Source organism: Mobula hypostoma, chromosome 29 (genome assembly GCF_963921235.1).
Source record: "Mobula hypostoma chromosome 29, sMobHyp1.1, whole genome shotgun sequence".
In the NCBI taxonomy this organism is placed as follows: Eukaryota; Metazoa; Chordata; class Chondrichthyes; order Myliobatiformes; family Myliobatidae; genus Mobula; species Mobula hypostoma.
In genome coordinates, this window is record NC_086125.1 from 31,229,801 (window position 1) to 31,250,892 (window position 21,092).

Here is a 21,092-nt window from a genome sequence, read left to right on the forward strand (position 1 = left end):
ATGAATAGAGGGAAGCTTATTAACCTCCCATTAGTAGAGAGTTCAAGGTCTGGGGTGAGGGGATATGAAGAAAAACTGTATCAATTGGAGATTTGATTTAAATCGCTGGGGAAAATGGGGGAATGAGACTTGTATTTGGGCCATTGGCAGAGACATTGCAGCAACATTGAAATAGCCGTAGGAGGCTTGACTTTTGAGTACTGTCACTTTATACCTGAAAAGAACAACAAGATGTCTTCTGACCGACCCATGCTTAAGGTCAAGGGAAACTTCGGAATGCTTCAAAAAGTAAAGCGCTAAGTACCAAAACTATGGGTGTTATTATTCACCTATGCAGTTTTCCCACTCTGTGAAGTTACTTTTATTGTTTGAGTTCATATATCCTTCCTTACATTTATAATAGAAGCTTCCCTCTGCGTTGTAACGAACAGTATTTGTACCACATAAAGCTTCTACAACACTGTCACTGTTCTTTACAGAGCACTCATTTTCATCTGAATTGAAGAGAAAATGATTCAAGGTTTAATAAAAGCTCAAAAATGTATGAATTAGGTGCAAAAGTCAGCCACCTGTCATACTCCTTAGCTGATCATGCCTGTTCCTATCCCTTCTCATGCAACAACTTCCCAGATATATTAAGGAACACAGGGTCTAATGAAAGGAGGGAACTAAAGAAACTCAGTATTTGTGGAAAATAGTATTAAAAATATTGAAAGGATTAAAGACTTTTAAATTCCCAGAGCCCAATAGACTGCATTGCAAGTACTTTGGGAAGTGACACTAAAGTTGGCCAAAGTATTGGTGATCACTTTCCAGCTTTGTTTAGTTCTGGAACAGTTCTAATTAACAAGGGCGAATGTAACCCTCGCAAGATAAAACAGGAACTCATAGAACAGTTAGGCTGACATCAATGACAGGGCACTTGAAGAATGACTGAATTGGACAAACTCAGTGGGCATCTGTAAAAAATGAGGATGTGTAAAGGACAACCAGTGGATGTGGTGTATTTAAACTTCCAGAAAGCTGTTGCTAATATCCCACAGAAATTAAGTCAACATGGGATGAGGGCAAGGTACTGATCTAGATAAAAAAAAATATTTGGCCCACACGAAACAGAAATAAACATGGTTTATTCTGAGTGGCAATCACTGGGTTAAGAATCACAGAGATCATTGTTGGAACCGTAGTTGCTTACCATAAATTAATGATTTGGATGAAGGAATTAATAGTACTGTCTTTAGTTTTACAGATAATACAGAGCTGGGTGGGAATATCAGCCTAGAGGATACAGAAGACTCAAGGTTAATTAACAGGAAGAGGGAGTGCCTAGATACTAGGCTGATGCAGTACAATATGAATAATTTGAAGTTATCCACTTTGGAGGCAATATATCAGGAAGGCAGATTATCTGAATGGTGGAAAAGAGCAGTTACGACAGTACCTGGATGTCTTCATGCAGATGCAACAGATGATAGGTCAAAAAATGGTCTGTTCACCTTTGTTACAGGGAACTCCAGTATTAAAAGTAGAGATGTGCAAAACCATGATGAGCCTGCACCTGGAGTATTGTGTACAGATCTGGTCTCCTTATCTAAGGAAGGATGTTCTAACTATGAAAATAATTCACCAAAGGTCCACTGGACAGATTCCTAAGGTATTCCTGATGCCTGGAGAGTTGTATCACTTAGTGACATACTCACCAGAGTTTAGAAGAATGGGAATGCTAACAGGACTGGGAGATAAGGTGCAGTATGAATGTTCCTGATGGCTAAGCAGTCTAGGAACAGGAGTCATCGTATAATAATGTATTTATTTAAGACAGGGAGGAAGAGAGATTTCTGCTCTGAGAGAATGCTGAATCTGGGAAATGCCCTGCTGCAGAAACAAGTTGAAGCCTAAACATGAAATATATTCCAGAAGTTAGATTTTTTTAGGGTTGTGGGGATCAAGAGGAGAGGAAGCAGGAATGGGGCACTGAAAGTGAATGATAGGTCATGATCATATCGAATGGCGGATCTGACTTACATTCCTGCTTCAGTGTTTCTGTGATATCTGTCCCAAAATCACTGTATAGATGTATGTGTTTGGACACCACAGCCTCCCATTCACTTCAGAATCAGGAGCTTCTTTAGTTGTGAATAGCCCAGGAAAATAAGTTGTTTATTTCTTTTTCGGAGCTTTGGCTGACGGGTGCAGGGAGAGTGAACAGTAAAGAGATTCTTTGTGTGAAAATGTTGCATTCTGACTCACCAACACAGCCATTAGTATTACTCTGTTGAATGTATCCATTCGGACACCGATTGGGTACAACTTGAGTCCTTAGGTGACTGAAGTAAATCACTAAAAGAAACCAGAAAAAACTTGGTAAGAGTCCATTTCATACTTCATTCCACTCCTACAGAACCACAAATAAGGAAAGGAAACATGGTTAATGCTTTACTAATTGACTAAATTTAGAGAAAAGCTCTGTGACTCTGCAAAGATGTGATCAATAAAATTACTTTGACATATTGACATAAACCAGCTAGGCTGAATAATATCACAACCATAATATTCCCCTGAACATCACATTTGACCTTGAATGGGAAGTATAGCCATAATCATTCAGCAATAGCTTAACCTCTTCGAAATTCTACTAACTGCATCAATGGCAAAACCCCCATTTCAAAGAGGGAAATGAATGAACCAACAGCTTTTCAAGAATATCTAGCTATAGTTATACATTCCAGCATTGCTAGCAATACCTAAAGCCTGAAATATTTACACTGTAAAATTGTTTCGATGTCTGTGGCAATAAGGTTTCTTTGCTTAAGTGAGCAAAGGAGAGGTTTGGAATAACATGCAGTTTCAAGGGTAGAAGTATTCAAGGCTACTGAAATAGCCTGAAACAATGACAAATACATTAAAATAGAGCCAACTTTTGTTTCTTTAATCTACCACTGGATATCTTAAAGTGCCTGCTGAGTTTGTAAGGTCGATGTTGTACACAAAAAACTTATCCAAGTAGCAGAGCATAGAGCATAGAACAGTATAGCATATGTCCTTAGGCCCAGAATTGGGTCAAACCAATTAAAGTAGAAATCAATGGCTGACCAAGCTAATCTATTCTGCTTGCACAATGTCCATATCATTCCATTTTCTTCACATTCATGTGCCAATCTAAATTTCTCTTAAAAGACTTTAACATATCTGCCTCTAGCACTACCCCATGCAGTGCATTCCCAACACGCACCACTCTCTGTGTAAACAACTAGCCTTTACATCTCCTTTGAAATTACTCCTTTCACCTTAAATGCATGCCCTCTGGCCTTAGACATTTCAACCCTGAGAAAAAAAAAATACCGTCTGTCAACTCTGTCTATGCCTCCTGTAATCTTATAGACTTCTATATGATCTCCCCACAGCCTCTGCACCCTCTCTAAAGCCTTGACATCCTTCCTATAATGGGGTGACCAAAACTCTATGCAATACTCCAGATGTGGCCTAACTAGAGTTTTATGAAGAGCTTTATATACTCTGAGGAATGGACAGTCAACATTTCAGTTTGTGACCCTTCATCTGAGTCCAAATCGAAAGCTTTCAAACCAAAATGTTGATTGCCCATTTTTCTCCACAGATGCTGTATGGCCCACTAAATTCCTCCAGTGTTTTCTATGTTGTTCCATATTCCTGCATCTGTAGCCCCTGTGTCTCCATGTAGAGTGATGGATAAATCACTGAAAGAATAATCTTGAGTATGGACAAAAAATCACATCATAATAAGTGGAGTTGAAAAAACATGAGTTCTAGAAAAAGTGGTCATGAGGCTACTTAACCATAATGGTTAAGACTTAGCCATTTCACTGACATTCTTCAGAAAAGAAAATTTGTCCCTCTTACCTGGGTTGGCCCTTTCTGACCCCAAATCCTCTGTTATGTAGACAATTCTTAGATGCCTCCTAAACTCAGGGGCAAATCATGATGAAAAACAGATATGGACTACCCAGTGACATCCAATTGATTTGTAAGTAGTAGAAAAATATACATTCAAGATGAGGTAGTAAAATAGATTAGACATTGGATTTGTGGGAGAAGCCAGAGAGTGCTAGTACATACAGTAATTGCCTCTCTGACTGGAGGCCAGTGACTAGTGGAGTGCTTCAGGGGCTGGTGCTGGCTCCATTGTTTGTTTCTCATCTATGTTTGTTTATCATCAATGATCTGGATGATAAAGTGGTTAACTGAATCAGCAAATTTGTGGACAACACCAAGATTGAGGGTGTAGTGGACAGTGAGGAAGATTATCAGAGCCTGTAGTGAGATCTGCATCAGCTGGCAATATAGGCTGAGAAATTGCAAGTCGAATTTACTTCAGACAAGTGTGAAGTGTTTCACTTCAGCTATGTAGAACAGTCTATGTTCAAAGCCTTCCCTGGTCATACCCCCTAACACTTCCTTCTCTATATTGACAATTGCATTGGCGCTGTTTTGTGCACCTAGGCTGTGCTCGCCAATTTCATCAATTTGCTCTAATTTCCATCCTGCCCTTCAGTTCACTTGGGCCATCTCTGACACCTCCCTCCCCTTTCTTGATCTCTCTGTCTCCATCTCTGGAATCAAAATATCAACTGACACCTTTTATAAACTTACTGACTCCCATGGTTGTCTTGACTATAATTTTCTTGACACCATCTCCTGTAAAAATACTGTTCCTGTCTCAGTTTCTTCGCTTTGGTCTCATCTGTTCCCAGGATGTGGCTTTCCATTCTAGGACATCTGAGATGTCCTCCTTCATTAAGAATTGAGGTTTCACTCCCTTTGCTATTGATGCTGCCCTCACTTGCACCTTCTCCATTTTCCACACATCTGCGTTCATTACATCTTTCTGGTGTTGTAAAGGTGACAGAGACTCTCCTTGTCCTTACCTACTGCTCCATCAGCCCCCACATCCAACACATTATCTTTTGCAAATTCCACCATCTCCAAAGGAACCCCACCACTAAATATATCTTTACCTCCCCTGCTTCACTTTGCACAGGGATTGCTCCCTTCGTGATTCTCTTGTCCATTTGTTCCTCCCCAGTAATCTCTTTCCAGACACTTATCCATGCAAGAGGCCTAAGTGCTACCTCTGCCCATACATCTCTTCCCTCACCTCCATTCAGGACCCCAAACAGACCATCCAGGAGAGGTAACAGTTCTTCCATGAATCTATGGGAGTTGTCTATGGTGTCCAGTGCTTCCAAAAGGGCTTCTTTTATGTTGGTGAGACCCTTTGTAAATTGGAGGACCTCTTTGTCCAATACCTCTGCACTAGACACCAGAAGCAGGACTTGCCAGTGGCCAAACACTTTAATTCTGATTCCCCTTCCCTTTCCGACATGTCAATCCATGCGTCCTCTTGTGCCAAGATGAGGCCACCCTCAGGGTGGATGAGCACACCTTATACTCTACCTGGGTACCCTCCAACTTGATGGTATGAATATAGATTTCTCCTTCTGGTGAAAAGAATTCTCTCCCCCACCTTCTATTCCCCACTCTGACTGTTTACTTCTTCTCACCTGCCTATTACTTCCCCCTGGATTCCCTCCCACTTCCCTTTCTCCCATTGTTCACTCATCACCCATCTTCTCCAGCTTTTGACTTTTCCCACCAGCTGGCTTCACATATCACATTCCAGCAATCCTCTTTTCCCTCCCCCCACCTAATTCAAGCATCTCACCCCTTCCCTCTCAGTCCTGCAGAGGGGTCTTGGCCCAAAATGTCAACTTTTCCATAAATGCTGCCTAAGCTACCGAGTTCCTTACAAACAAGAGAAAATCTGCAGATGCTGGTAATCCAAACAACACACACAAAATGCTGGAGGAGCTCAGAAGGCCAGGCAGCATCTACGGAAAAGAGTATAGCTGACCTCCTCCAACCCTGTTACTTGTATTACAAACCCATGGACCCTCACAGCTACCTGGAGTATACCTTCTCCCATCCCTTCTCTGAATTCCTCTGAATCTGCTGCGTCTGCTCTCAGGATGAAGCTTTTCATTCCAGAACGAAAGAGATGTCCTCCTTCTTCAGAGAAAAGAGCTTCCTTTTCTCCACCATCAATACTGCCCTCAACTACATCTCTTCCATTTCATGCACGTCTGCTCTCACCCCATCCTCCTGCCAACCTACCAAAAGGTGTCCTTTTGTCCTCACCGACTACCCCACCAGCCTCCATGTCTAGCACATAATTCTCCACAATTTTCGCCATCTCTAGTGGGAGCACACCACCAAGCCCATCTTTCCCTCCGCCTCACTTTCTGTTTTCTACGGGGATCACTCCTTACATGACTCCCTTGTCCATTTGTCCCTCCCCACTGATCTCCCTCCTGTCACTTATCCTGGCAAGCGGAACAAGTGATACACCTGCCCTTACACTTCCTCGCTCACTACTATTCAGGGCCCTAAACAGTCCTTCCAGTTGAGACAGCACTTCACCTGTGAGTCCTTTGGGGTCATTTACTATGTTTGCTGCTCCCGGTATGGCCTCCTGTATAACATTGAGACCCGATGTAGATTGGGAGACGTTCCGTCTACCAGACAAAGCGGGATCTCAGAGCAGCCGCCCATTGTAACTTCTCTCCCCATTCCCACTCCGCTATGTCTATCTATAGCCTCCTTCTTTGTAACGATGAGGCCACACTTAGGTTGGAGGAACAACACCTTATATTCCGTATGGGCAGCCTCCAACCTGATGGCATGAACATCGATTTCTCGAACTTCCGGTAATTCCTCCCTTTTCCTCTTTTACTATTCCTCATCCCCTTTTGCTCTCTTACCTTACCTCCTTGCCCACCGATTACCTCCTTCTGGTGCTCCTCTCCCCCTTTTCTTTCTTCCATGGCCTTCTGTCCTCTTTTATCAGACACCCCTTCTCCAGCCCTGTATCTCTTTCACCAATCAACTCCCCAGCTCTTTACTTCATCCCTTCTCCTTCAAATTGTGTTACTCTCTCCCTTTCTCCCACTTTTTAAAATCTGCTCCTCAGCATTTTTTCTCCAGTCCTGCTGAAGGGTCTTGGCCCGAAATATCGACTGTACTCTTTTCCATAGATGTTGCCTGGCCTGCAGAGTTCCTCCAGCATATTGTGTGTGTTGCTGAGTTCCTCCAACTTTTTCCACTGAGGTTCAGTGGGACTACAGCTAGAGGTCATAGCTTAAGGATGAAAGATGGAAAGGTTAAGGGGAACATGAGTGGAAACTTCTTCAGACAGGCGGTGGTGGGAGTGTGGAATGAGCTGCTAGTGCAAGTGGTACATACGAGCACAATTTCAAGATTTAAGTGAAGTTTGGATGGTATGGGGATGTGAGGAGAATGGAGTATTGTTAACAGTTTTTGGTCCCATATCTCAGAAAGGATATAGAAACATAGAAACATAGAAAATAGGTGCAGGAGTAGGCCATTCGGCCTTTCGAGCCTGCACCCCCATTCAGTATGATCATGGCTGATTATCCAACTCAGAACCCTGTACCTGCCTGCTCTCCATACCCCCTGATCCCTTTAGCCACAAGGGCCATATCTAACTCCCTCTTAAATATAGCCAATGAACTGGCCTCAACTGTTTCCTGTGACAGAGAATTCCACAGATTCACCACTCTCTGTGTGAAGAAGTTTTTCCTCATCTCGGTCCTAAAAGGCTTCCCCTTTATCCTCAAACTGTGACCCCTCGTTCTGGACTTCCCCAACATCGGGAACAATCTTCCTGCATCTAGCCTGTCCAATCCCTTTAGGATTTTATACGTTTCAGTAAGATCCCCCCCAATTTTCTAAATTCCAACATGTATAAGCCTAGCCGATCCAGTCTTTTATCATATGAAAGTCCTGCCATCCCAGGAATCAATCTGGTGAACCTTCTTCGTACTCCCTCTATGGCAAGAATGTCTTTCCTTAGATTAGGGGACCAAAACTGCACACAATACTCCAGATGTGGTCTCACCAAGGCCTTGTACAACTGCAGTAGTACCTCCCTGCTCCTGTACTTGAATTCTCTTGCTATGAATGCCAGCATACCATTCGCCTTTTTCACCGCCTGCTGTACCTGCATGCCCACTTTCAATGACTGGTGTATAATGACACCCAGGTCTCGTTGCACCTCCCCTTTTCCTAATCGGCCACCATTCAGATAATAATCTGTTTTCCTGTTTTTGCCACCAAAGTGGATAACCTCACATTTATCCACATTAAACTGCATCTACCATGAATTTGCCCATTCACCTAACCTACCCAAGTCACCCTGCATCCTCTTAGCATCCTCCTCACAGCTAACACTGCTGCCCAGCTTCGTGTCATCCGCAAACTTGGAGATGTTGCATTTAATTCCCTCATCTAAGTCATTAATATATATTGTAAACAACTGGGGTCCCAGCACTGAGCCTTGCGATACCCCAGTAGTCACTGCCTGCTATTCTGAAAAGGCCCTGTTTATTCCCACTCTTTGCTTCCTGTCTGCCAACCAATTCTCTATACACATCAATACCATACCCCCAATACCATGTGCTTCAAGTTCGCACACTAATCTCCTGTGTGGGACCTTGTCAAAAGCCTTTTGAAAATCCAAATATACCACATCCACTGGTTCTCCCCTATCCACTCTACTAGTTACATCCTCAAAAAATTCTGAGATTCATCAGACATGATTTTCCTTTCACAAATCCATGCTGACTTTGTCCGATGATTTCACCGCTTTCCAAATGTGCTGTTATCACATCTTTGATAACTGACTCTAGCATTTTCCCCACCACTGATGTCAGGCTTACCGGTCTATAATTCCGTGGTTTCTCTCTCCCTCCTTTTTTAAAAAGTGGGGTTACATTAGCCACCCTCCAATCCTCAGGAACTAGTCCAGAATCTAAAGAGTTTTGAAAAATTATCACTAATGCATTCACTATTTGTCATTGGAGGGAGTCCAGATGAGGTTTACGAAGATGATTCCAGGAATGAAGAGGTTAACATATGAGGAACGTTTGGCAGCTTTAGGCCTGTACTCACTGGAATTTTGAAGAATTAGTGGGGAACCTTATTGAAACTGATTGAATAGAAACATAGAAAACCTACAGCACAATACAGACCCTTCAGCCCACACAGTTGTGCCGAACATGTCCCTACCTTAGAAATTACTCGGCTTAACTATAGCCCTCTACTAAGCTCCGCCTATCTAAAAGTTGCTTAAAAGACCCTATTGTATCCACCTCCACCACCATTGCTGGCAGCCCATTCCACGCACTCACCACTCTCTGAGTAAAAAACTGGCATCTCATCTTTACCTACTCCCCAGCACCTTAAACCTGTGTCCTCTTGTGGCAACCATTTCAGCCCTGGGAAAAAGCCTCTGACTATCCACACGGTCAATGCCTCTCATCATCTTATATACCTCTATCAGGTCAACTCTCATCCTCCGTCGCTCCAAGGAGAAAAGGCCAAGTTTATTCAACCTGTTTTCATAAGGCATGCTCCCCAATCCAGGCAACATCCTTGTAAATCTCCTCTGCACATTTATGATTTCCACATCCTTCCTGTAGTGAGGCAACCAGAACTGAGCACAGTACTCCAAGTGGGGTCTGACCAGGGTCCTATATAGCTTAACATTACCTCTCAGCTCCTAAATTCAATTCCACAATTGATGAAGGCCAATACACAGTACGCCTTCTTAACCACAGAGTCAATCTGCGCAGCTGCTTTGAGCATCCTATTTACTCGGACCCCAAGTCCCTCTGATCCTCCACATTGCCAAGAGTCTTACCTTTAATACTATATTCAACCATTGTATTTGACCTATCAAAATGAACCACTTTACACTTATCTGGGTTGAATTCCATCTGCCACTTCTCAGCCCAGTTTTGCATCCTATCAATGTCCCGGTGTAATTTCTGACAGCCCTCCACACTATCCACAACATCTCTAACCTTTGTGTCATCAGCAAACTTACTAACTCATCCCTCCACTTCCTCATCCAGGTCATTTATAAAAATCACAAAGAGTAAGGGTCCCAGAACAGATCCCTGAGGCACTCCAATGGTGACCGACCTCCATGCGGAATATGACCTGTCTACAACCACTCTTTGCCTTCTGTGGGCAAGCTAGTTCTGGATCCACAAAGCAATGTCCCCTTGCATCCCATGTCTCCTTACTTTCTCAATAAGCCTTGCAGAGGGTACCTTATCAAATGCCTTGCTGAAATCCATACACACTACATCTACTGCTCTTCTTTCATCAATGTGTTTAGTCACACCCTGAAAAAATTCAATCAGGACTAGAAGCACAGAGGAACATCTGGAGAATCTTCCGAAATGCCTGCTTCGCTGCCGCTGCAACTGTGCGATCGAGAATCTCCGGAGGGGAAGGCCCCAAATCCTCGGCTTTGCCTATTGCCTGTTGCCGGGGCTGGGGTCAAAGCGCTCAGCAGAGATGGTGCTCGGTGCTCGGTGTCGGAGGGCTGGTCGGAGGCTAAAGTTTTCGGACGGACTCAGAGTAGGACTGTGGTTGGGGTGCTTCCAGGATGCTGCATCGACAAGTTTGCAGCGCTGGAAGCTCATGGCAGGGAGAGTTTCTCCGTTCAACCATCTGCGTGAGATGATGGGACTTCCGAGAGACTTTGAGACTTTTTTTAACATGCCCATGGTCTGTTCTTCATCAAATTATGGTATTGCTTTGCACTGTTGTAACTATATGTTATAATTATGTGTTTTTTGTCAGTTTCTTTGTCTTGGCTTGTCTTGTGTTTCTGTGATATCATTCTGGAGGAACAAGTTGTATCATTTCTGAATGCATGCATTACTAAATGACAATAAAAGAGGACTGCGTGTCCTCAATCTAATCTAATCTAATCTAATCGGGTGGATATGGAGAAGATGTTTCCTATGGTGTGGTATTGAGAACTAGAGGGCACAGCCTCAAATTTGAGGGGTGACCGTTTAGAAATGAGGTAAGGAGGAATTTTTTTTAGCCAGTGAGTAGTAAACATGTGGAATGCTCTGCCACAGACTGCGGTGGAGGCCAAGTCTGTGCATATATTTAAGGTAGAAGTTGATCGTTTTCTGATTGGTTAGGGCATCAAAGGATATGACAAGAAGGCAGTTATTTGTGGTTGAGTGGGATCTGGGGTCAGCCATGATGAAATGGCTAAATGGCCTAATTCTGCTCCTATAGCTGATGGTCTTATGGTCTGGGTGCAGATCAATTGTGTGCAGGCAGTTTAAATAGTTCGGCACAGACTATTTGGTCAGAAGGGCTTGTTTCTGTAACATGATTTTCTCTGACTATGAGTCTAGAGGCTGCACAATTCATCATTGCTTGCTGATTCTCCTTAGAGCGGGAAAGAGCAAAGAGCATTAAACATAGAAGAGTACGAAACAGGAACAAGCCATTTAGAAACAGAAAACCTACCGCACAATACAGGCCCTTCAGCCCACAAAGTTGTGCTGAACATGTCCTTACCTGAGAAATTACCTGGGGTTACCCATAGCCCTCTATTTTTCTGAGCTCCATATACCTGTCCAGGAGTCTCTTAAGAGACCCTATCATATCTGCCTCCACCACCATTGCCAGCAGCCCATTCCACGCACTCACCACTCTCTGCATAAAAATACTTACCTCTGACATCTCCTCTGTACCTACTTCCAAACACCTTAAAACTGTGCCCTCTCATGCTAGCCATTTCAGCCCTGGAAAAAAGCCTCTGACTATCCACACAAAAAATGCCTCTCATTATCTTATACACCTCTATCAGGTCACTTCTCATCCTCCGTCGCTCCAAGTTCACTTAACCTATCCTCTTAAGGCATGTTCCCCAATCCAGGCAACATCTTTGTAAATCTCCTCTGCACCCTTTCTATGGTTTCCACAATGTTTCCACAATTTAGCTCACAAAGTTGCTAAAAAGCAAATCAAAGCACTAATCTTTCCTACCTAATCCATGACCATATCCTTACGTGCCTACGTCTCTTAAAAACCTTCAAAGTATTTGCCTCTACCACTGTACCAGGCAGTGGATTATGGACATCTGACTCTTTGAGTAAAAAATTTACCACTCATATCCACATTGAACTTACCCCCTCTCACCTTCAATGCATGCCTTCTGGTATTAGACATTTCAGCCTTGGGAAACAGATACTCTGTCTATGCCTCTCATACGCTTGTTAAACTCTTTCAGATCTCCCCTCAGCCTTCTAAATTCCAGTGAGTACAGACCCAGAGCTATCACACGTTCCTCATATTCCCTTTTATTCCCAGAATCATTCTTGTGAAGCGCCTCTGGACCCGCTCTAATGTCAGCACATCTCTTCTTCGATGAGGAGCCCAAAATTGTTCACAATACTCAAGGTGAGGCCTCACCAGTGCTTTATAAAGCATCAGCATTACTTCCCTGCTCACGTATTCAAGACCTTTTGAAATGAATGCTAATATTGTACTTGCCTACCTCACCACCAATTCATCCTGCAATTTAACCTTTAGGGTGTTCTGCAAAAGGACTTCCAAGTCTTTTTGTAACTCAAATTTTTGGACTTTCTCCCAGTTTAGAAAATAGCATACACATTTATTTCTACGACCAAAGTGTATGACTGTGCATTTTCCAACATTATATTTTATTTGCCACTTTCTTGCCTATTCTCCTAATCTGTCTAGATCCTTCTGCAGCCTACCTGTTTCCTCAACACTACTTGCCGCTCCACCTTAGGGGGCCCAACACTTCTTCGTCCTTGACCTCTAAACATACTAATGCATTTATACATGCAGCACTGATCTCCAGGTCCTCCATATCCTTTTCCTTGGTAAATACTGAAGCAAAGTACTCAATAAGTGCCTCGCTCACATTCCCTTCATCCAGTCAAAAGAACTTTTGGAGATAATCCTAATTAAAGTAATGAAACCGGTGGTCACCTCTGTTTAATGTACAATAATCCATGAGTAATAAACAGTGAGGTTGGTAGAATTTGATAAGCTCCCTTAGACCACGGGACCATAAGACATAGGAGCAGAATTAGGCCATTTAGACATTGAGTCTGCTCTGCCATTCCACCATGAATAATCCTGGATCCCATTCAAACCCATACACGTCCCTTCTTGCCATATCCTTTAATGCCCTGACCAATCAGGAAATGATCGACTTCCGTCTTAAATATTTCCATGGTCTTGGCCTCCACCACAGTCTGTGGCAGGGCATTCCACAGATTTACTACTCTCTGGCTAATAAAATTCCTCCTTACAGAGACAGCACAAAGAATACTGGTCTCCTTACGTAAAAACAGATCTATTTTCCAGTGAAAGAGAGAATATAGGACTTAGAACGGTACAGCACAGTATAGGCCAAATCTTTTAAGTCTTTCCAAGCCACATAGCTCTCCATAATTTTTACTTATGTACCTAGCTAAGAATTTCTTTGATATCCTTAATATACCCGTCTCCGCCACTACCATAGGCAGTTACACGCTCTCTAAACCAAACCCTAATCTCTGACAAGACCCCAGATTCTTTCCTCCAACGATCTTAAATGTATGTCCTCCTGTGTTCGTCATTGCTACCCACGGAAAAATTCTCTGGCTGTCCACTCTATCTATGCTTCTAATCATCTTATATATCTTTATTGAGTCTCATCTCATTCTCCATCACTCCAAAGAGAGAAGCCCTAGCTCGTTGAACTATCCCCATAAGACATGTTCTCTAACGTAGGCAACATCCTGGTAGATCTCCTCAGCGCCTTTCCTAAAGCTTCCATATTCTTTCTATAATGATCGACCAGAAATGAACACAATATTCCAAGTCTGTTTTAACCAGAGTTTTATATTGCTGCAATATGAATTCCATAATGCATTAAGACCATAAGACAGAGGAGCCGAATTAGGTTATTTGGCCCATTGAGTCTATTCTGCCATTCAATCATGGCCGATCCTTTTTTTCCCCTCCTCAGCCCCACTTCCTGGCCTTCTCCCAGTTGCCTTTGATGTCATGTCCAATCAAGAACCTATCAAGCTCTATCTTAAATACATACAACAACCTGACCACCACAGCTGCCTATGGTAATAAATTTAACAAATTCACCACCATCTGGCTAAAGAAATTTCTCCTCATTTCTGTTTTAAATGGAGGCACCTCTACCCTGAGGCCGTGCCCTCTTGTCCTGGACTTCTCCACTATGGGAAACATCCTTTCCACATCTACTCTGTCTAGGCCTTTCAACATTTAAAAATGTTTCAAGAGCTGCCAGATGTTCGTCATGCTGTAACCCTGTAATCATCCTTGTGAATTTTCTCTGAACCCTCTGCAATGTCAGTATATCCTTTCTAAAATAAGGAGCCCAAGACTGCACATAATACTCGAAGTGTGGTCTCATGAGTGCCCTATACAGCCTCAACATCACATCCCTGCTCTTATATTCTATACCTCTAGAAATGAATGCCAACATTGCATTTGCCTTCTTAACCACCGACTCAACCTGGAGGTTAACCTTTAGGGTATCCTGCACAAACTTTCCAAGTCCCTTTGCATCTCCCCATCTAAATAATAGTCTGCCTGTTTATTTCTTCCACCTCTGTCTAACGTAGTATTTCATTTGCCACTTCTTTGCCCATTCACCTAAACTATCAAAGACTCTCTGCAGGCTCTCAGTTTCCTCATCACTACTCGCTTCTCCACCTATCTTTGTGTCATCGGCAGATTTAGCCATCAGTCCATTAATCCAATAGTCCAAATTATTGACATGCATCGTAAAAAACAATGGTTCCAACACCAACCCCTGTGGAACTCCACTGGTAATCGGCAGCTAGCCAGAATATTATTTATTCCCACTCTCTGTTTTCTGCCTATCAGCCAATGCTTCATCCATGCTAGTAAATCCCTTGTAATTCCATGGGATCTTGCTAATCAGCCTCATGTGTGGCATCTTGTCAAAAGCCTTCTGAAAATCCAAGTACAGCATATCTACTGCATCTCGTTTGTCTACCCTGCTTGTAATTTCCTCAAAAAAATTGCAGTAGGTGAGTCAGGCGGGATTTTCCTTTCAGGAAACCATGCTGGCTTTGGACAATCTTGTCATGTGCCTCCAGGTACTCCATAATCTCATCCCTAACAATCAATTCCAACAACTTCCCAACCACTGATGTCAGGCTAACAGGTCTATAGTTTCCCTTCTGCTGCCTCCCACCCTTCTTAAATAATTTTCAATTTTCCAGTCATCTGGTACAATGCAGAATCTATCGATTCTTGAAAGATCATTGTTAATGCTTCTGCAATCTCTCCAGCTACTTCCTTCAGAATTTGAGGGTGCATTCCATCAGGTCCAGGAGATTTATCCACCCTCAGACCATTAAGCTTCCTGAGCACCCTCTCAGTTGTAATTTTCACATGGTTTCCACATACTTCACTTCCCTGACACTCCTGAATGTCCAGTATACTGCAGATGTCTTCCACTGTGAAGACTGATGCAAAATACACATTCAGTTCCTCTGCCATCTCTGCATCTCTCATTACAATATTCCCAGCATCATTTTCTAATGGTCCTATTTCTACCCTCTTTTACCCTTTATATACTTAAAAAAGCTTTTATTGTCTGCTTTGATATTAGTCACCAGCTACCTTTCATAATTCATCTTTTCCTTCCTAATGACCTTCTTAGTTTCCTTCTGCAAGTTTTTATAAGCTTCCCAATCTTCCATCTTCCCACTGGCTTTGGCTTCCTTGTATGTCCTCTCTTTTGCCTTTATTTTGGCTCTGACTTCACTTGTCAGCCACGGTTTTTTCCTTCTTCCATTCGAAAATTTCTCCTTATTTGGAATATATCTATCTTGCACTTCCCCCATTTTTCACAGAAACTCCAGCCATTGCTGCTCTACTGTTCCTCCTGCTAGAGTCTCTTTCCAGTCAACCTGTGCCAGTTCCCTTCTCATGCCATTGTAATTTCCTTTATTCCACTGAAATACTGACACATTGGAATTTATTTTCTCCTTCTCAGACTTCAAAGTGAACTTGATCATATTGTGATCACTGTTCCCTAAGGGTTCCTTAACCTTAAGCATCTTATCACTTCCAGATCATTGCACAACATCCAATCCAACATAGCGGATCCTCAAGTGGGCTCAACAACAAGCTTTCTCTAAAGCCATCCCTTAGAGATTCTGCAAACTCTCTCTCTTGTGGTCCAGTACTGGCCTGGTTTTCCCAATCCACTTTCATGTTAAAAACCCCAACGATTATCATGACGTTGCCCTTCCGACACACCTTTTCTATCTCCTGCTGTAATTTGTAATCCACATACTGGCTGCTGTTTGAAAGCCAGTATACAACTGCCACAAGGGTCCTTTTACCTTGCCATTTCTTAACTCAACCCATAGAGATGCTACACCTTCTGATCCTATGTCATTCCTTTCTAATTTGCCTTGCTCACCACCGATTCTACCTACAGGTTAAATTTCAGGGTGTTCTGCAAAAAGACTCTCAAAACCATTTGCATCTCAGATTTTTGTCTTTCTCCCCACTTAGAAAATAGTCTGCACATTTATTTCTACTACCGAAGTTCATGACCATGCATTTTCTAAAACTGTATTTTATTTGCTACTCCCTTGCCTGTTTCCCTCATCTGGCTAAGTGCTTCTGCAGCATTGCTGTTTCTTTAACACTACCTTCTACTCCACCAATCTTCATATCATCTGCAAACTTGGCAGCAAAGCCACCTACTTAATCATCTAAATCATTGACACACAGCATAAAAAGAAGTGGTCCCAACACTGATACCTGTGGAACACCACTAGTCACTGGCAGCCAACTAGAAAGGATCATTGTGTTGTCATTGGAGAGTGTCCAGAGGATGTTCACCAGGATGATTCTGGGAATGAAGGGGTTAACATATGAGGAGTATTTGACAGCTTTCTACGTAGCTCCCTATATTTGCTCTTCAGAAACTCACCTTTTTTTCGAGCTATATCGTTGCTTCCAATATACTATGCCCTCTAGCTGCTCTCTATCCCCCATAAGAATACTATGGACTCAATCTAGGATGTCAATCGCCATCAATCTAAGATGTTAATGACCTAATATGTCACCTGGGAGGCACCATTCCATTGGAGAGTCTCTTTTGTGTCCACAGAATCTCCTGTCTGTTCAGCTAACTATTGAATTCCCTATCACCACTACTATCCTCTTCTCCTCTTTCCCTTCTGAACCACAGAGCCAGAATTAATGCCAGAGATCTGTTCACTACAGCTTACCCATAGGTCATTTCCCTACCAAGAGAATTCAAAGTGGTGACAGAGGGGAATGGCCACAGGGGAACTAGGCACTGTCTGTATATTATTTTCTTGAGGAAGTTGCAGAATGAGTGATAGAAAATGGAAATGGAAATTTCCTTGAGTGTTCGATAAGCTGGAAGGAGGGCAAATATTTTGCCTGGCTGTGGAATCTTTGAACTTAGGTCAACAATATCAGAAGAAGAGGTGACCTAAGTGAGCTGAAAAGTAATTTCTTCACACAGATGACAGTGAACTTGGAATGATCAATTCAGGAACATGAAAATTAATATAGAACATAGCACATGAACAATATGATGATCTGTCATGTACTTGATGACGAACAGAGTAAAACAAGAGAAACACAGAGGTAGATCCTGGAAACTGAAGCAAAATTCAATGTGTCAAGCAGAATCAGTGTGGAGAAAGGAACTGTCAACGTTTTGGATCAGGAGTCTGCATCAGGTCTGAGAGGGGAAATGACCAGTACAAAAAGGAGAGGGAGAGGGGTGAGACATGGGCTGGTGGTTTTTGGTGGACCAACGGGAGGTGAGGACCCAGATGAATGAGTGGGAGAGACCAGGGTTGAATTTGGAGACAAAGACAGGTGGGTGATGGTGGAAGCAGGGAATGAGAAAGGAAGCAAGGAGTGGTGTGGATGGATCCAAGTTAGGGGTGGGGAGGGTGAAGATGAAGCTGGAGGGCGGCTGATGATAACTGGGTACCCAAAGGCTGTAGATGCTGGTGCCTGATAATTAAAGAAGGTAATAATGAGGACCATAATAGAGAGGGGTCAAGGGCACATGGAACCAGATTTGGTGATCCTATGGGTGAAGTGTATGTGTGGTAGTTAGACTGAATTTGAAGAAAGAAGTGAATAAAAATTGTCTAAGGGTATTGGAGCTATGAACAAACATAGAGGAATGGAATCAAAAGGTTCAATGGCAAAGGTTCAAAAGTTCATTTATTATCAAAGTATATATGATAATTCTGAGAAGCATTTTTTCCAAATAGAAACATAGAAACATAGAAAATAGGTGCAGGAGTAGGCCATTCGGCCCTTCGAGCCTGCACTGCCATTTATTATGATCATGGCTGATCAACAGCCATGAAACAAAGAAAACAATGGAAGTCATTTGAAGAAAAACATCAACTCCCGCAAAAAATACAAATTGCACAATAGCAACAAGAACATCACCCACCCCCCATGCCAAAAATAAATCGTGCAAATAGCAAGAACATCAAACTTCAAACCACAACCCTCCCTCACACAAAAAAAACAAATCATATCAAACAGCAACAGCAACAAGTCAGTATGTGTAACAACACAGAAGATAATAAAAATCATATAACCAAAAGAGTCCATTTTGAACTACAGTTCACAGTCCAACCATAAATTGCAGAATTTTGGTAACATCCTTCAACAGCTTCAAGGGAGAGAGGGAGACACCACTGGAACATAGAGGCTTTTCTTTGGGAGCAGTGAGCAAGGGGTCTGTCACACACAGACACTTATCCAGCATTAACGAGCGAGAGATGGGTAGTCGACACTGAATACTTGCTTGCCAATGCATTCGCCTCAATGTTCTTGAAGTTTTAATCAGCAACTAAAGGGGGTCGATCATAGGTTCGCTCCCCATCTCTAAGCTTTTACTCTTTGAGACTGCTTGCCTTCTGGAATTTTCTCAGAGACATCAGAGATCTCTCAATCGATCTACAAACTGTAAATTGCAAGCTCTAACATTACCAGAAACACATCTAAAATAAAAGATGTAAAAGAAGTGAAATAGATAGTTTTGTGGACTAACTGGAGGATATCACCTGAGGAAGCATTATGTGCTGGCACCATCTTGACAGGGTAGAGGAGAAACCATGAGGTGAGAATTTCAAATATATTCTTTCAATGTCTGACTACCTACTTTTGTTGGACTCAGCAATGCCCACCAGGAGGTAGTACAGTCCATGAACTGAGGTTCAGATGGTGAAGATACTCCATGTGTTGGTGCTTTCACAGCTTCTTTCCTGAGAACCTTACAGCATGTTAAGTGCCTGAGCACTGAGCCATTGTGTTACAAGTACAGTTATACATAAGTTTGAGACAGATGCCATTCCAAAATACCAGAGTCTGCACAATCAACTACACACTTATACTAATCTGATAGTATTCCCTTTGCTCAAAACCTTCCCTATAGGCCATCAACTTCCCTCAGTTTCTACCATTCACCCACACACTAGGACGAATTTACAGTGGCCCGTTAATTTACCAACCAGCACATAATTGCGATGTAGGATTAAACTTGAGCCTTCAATCAAGGTTTCACCAGGGTCACTTGGCTCCAGATCTTATCACAACTTTGTTCTAAACATGAACATTGAAGCTGAATTCCAATAATGTAAAACTTTAATTTTTCCTATTATACATCCTATGCAGGTTAACTTTGATATTATTCTTCTAGTGAACTACATCAACAAGATATGATTAACATTATTGAGATATGAGTAATTTCTCAATTTCACATTGGGGATGAGCAGGAATGAGCTTAAAACAGAAGAATGGTGGATTTTACCTTTCTTCAACACTACAGGCTTACTAATTTGTTCTGAACACTTATCTAATGTGCTTTACTCCATCCATCAAGGCTTGCTCCACACAGATGTGATTGTCTTAAAATGGCCTCTGAGCAGCCTATCGGAGAAACCAATGACTACCTATCTTATCGCTGTGATCCATATTCTCAGCAGTAACTGAACATCTAGATAAGGGTAGCACTTAAGGACAAATTTATGTCACAAGTCAGGAGGCTATTCTACGTCAACATGGTCACCAACATTTGACTTGCTTTGGCTCTTATGAACAAATCTAAGGTCATGGTGGGTGTGCAAAGATTTGGTATAAATGATAAGGAATTGTTTTATGAAATGACCTGTATGGAAAACCGGCACTTCATTATGGGAAGATTTAATGAAATTGTTCAAAACCACAAACGTTTTGGGAGAATGGATAGAGGGAGGCACCTTCCTGTGGTTGGTAGGTATGGAAGTATAATAACTGGGACAGATAAGGAGAATTTCTTTCATGGGGGAGCTGTTTCAGTTTGGAATGAATTGCTTGGAAGGACAGCAGAAACAGATTAAATGGCAAGCTTTCAATAGAAACAAAACATTGTCTCAAAAGCATCAGGGTTGTGAAGCACAAGTAGGAGAGTGGAAAGGTGGACAGAGAGAGACACAGTTGGGGATAGGACCAAACACCAGGTGGGAATAGGGCCAGGAGGAGAACTCTCTCCAGGAAGAGAGAGAATAAGTGAGCCATGATGGAATGGCTGAACAATGATCTAACGAGCAACAGTATATTGGATGGATTTGTGTATTTGTGTATTTTATGAGTCTAAGCACACTGAAGATCGCTGAAATGTAACACTCAGAACACGCTGGAGGAACTCAGCAGGTCAGGCAGCATCTGTGGAAATGATCAGTCAACGTTTTGGGCGGGAACCCTTCGTCAGGACTGAAGAGAGCAGAGGCCCTATAAGGAAGGGGGAGGGTGGGAAGGAGAAGGCTTGTAGGTTCCAGGTGCCCCTTCCCTCTTCAGTCCTGACGAAGGGTTCCGGCCTGAACGTTGACTGATCGTTTCCACAGATGCTGCCCGACCTGCTGATTTCCTCCAGCATGTTGTGAGTGTTGCTTTGACCCCAGCATCTGCAGAGTATTTTGTGTTATTGATGACATGTAGGTTGACGCAATAGAGTTTCACATAATCTGAACCAAAAAGCAGAGTTGGGAAGTTGTAAATAGGGAACTGGAAATGTGAGATCTGGGGCCCAGGGATGAGTTAGGGTGGGAGGGAATGAGAGTCGAAGG

The 21,092-nt window shown here is 42.6% G+C and overlaps 1 protein-coding gene across 1 annotated transcript in view; it reads right to left on the minus strand.

The window, feature by feature from the left end:
• LOC134339490 (adhesion G protein-coupled receptor E2-like) overlaps positions 1-21,092 on the minus strand; it is a 137,944-nt gene that overhangs the window by 108,960 nt on the left and 7,892 nt on the right. Inside the window, exon 2 of the mRNA XM_063036045.1 lies at positions 2,251-2,340. Within this exon, the coding sequence (XP_062892115.1) occupies positions 2,251-2,340 (90 nt within the window). The remainder of the gene's footprint in view (positions 1-2,250; positions 2,341-21,092) is intronic.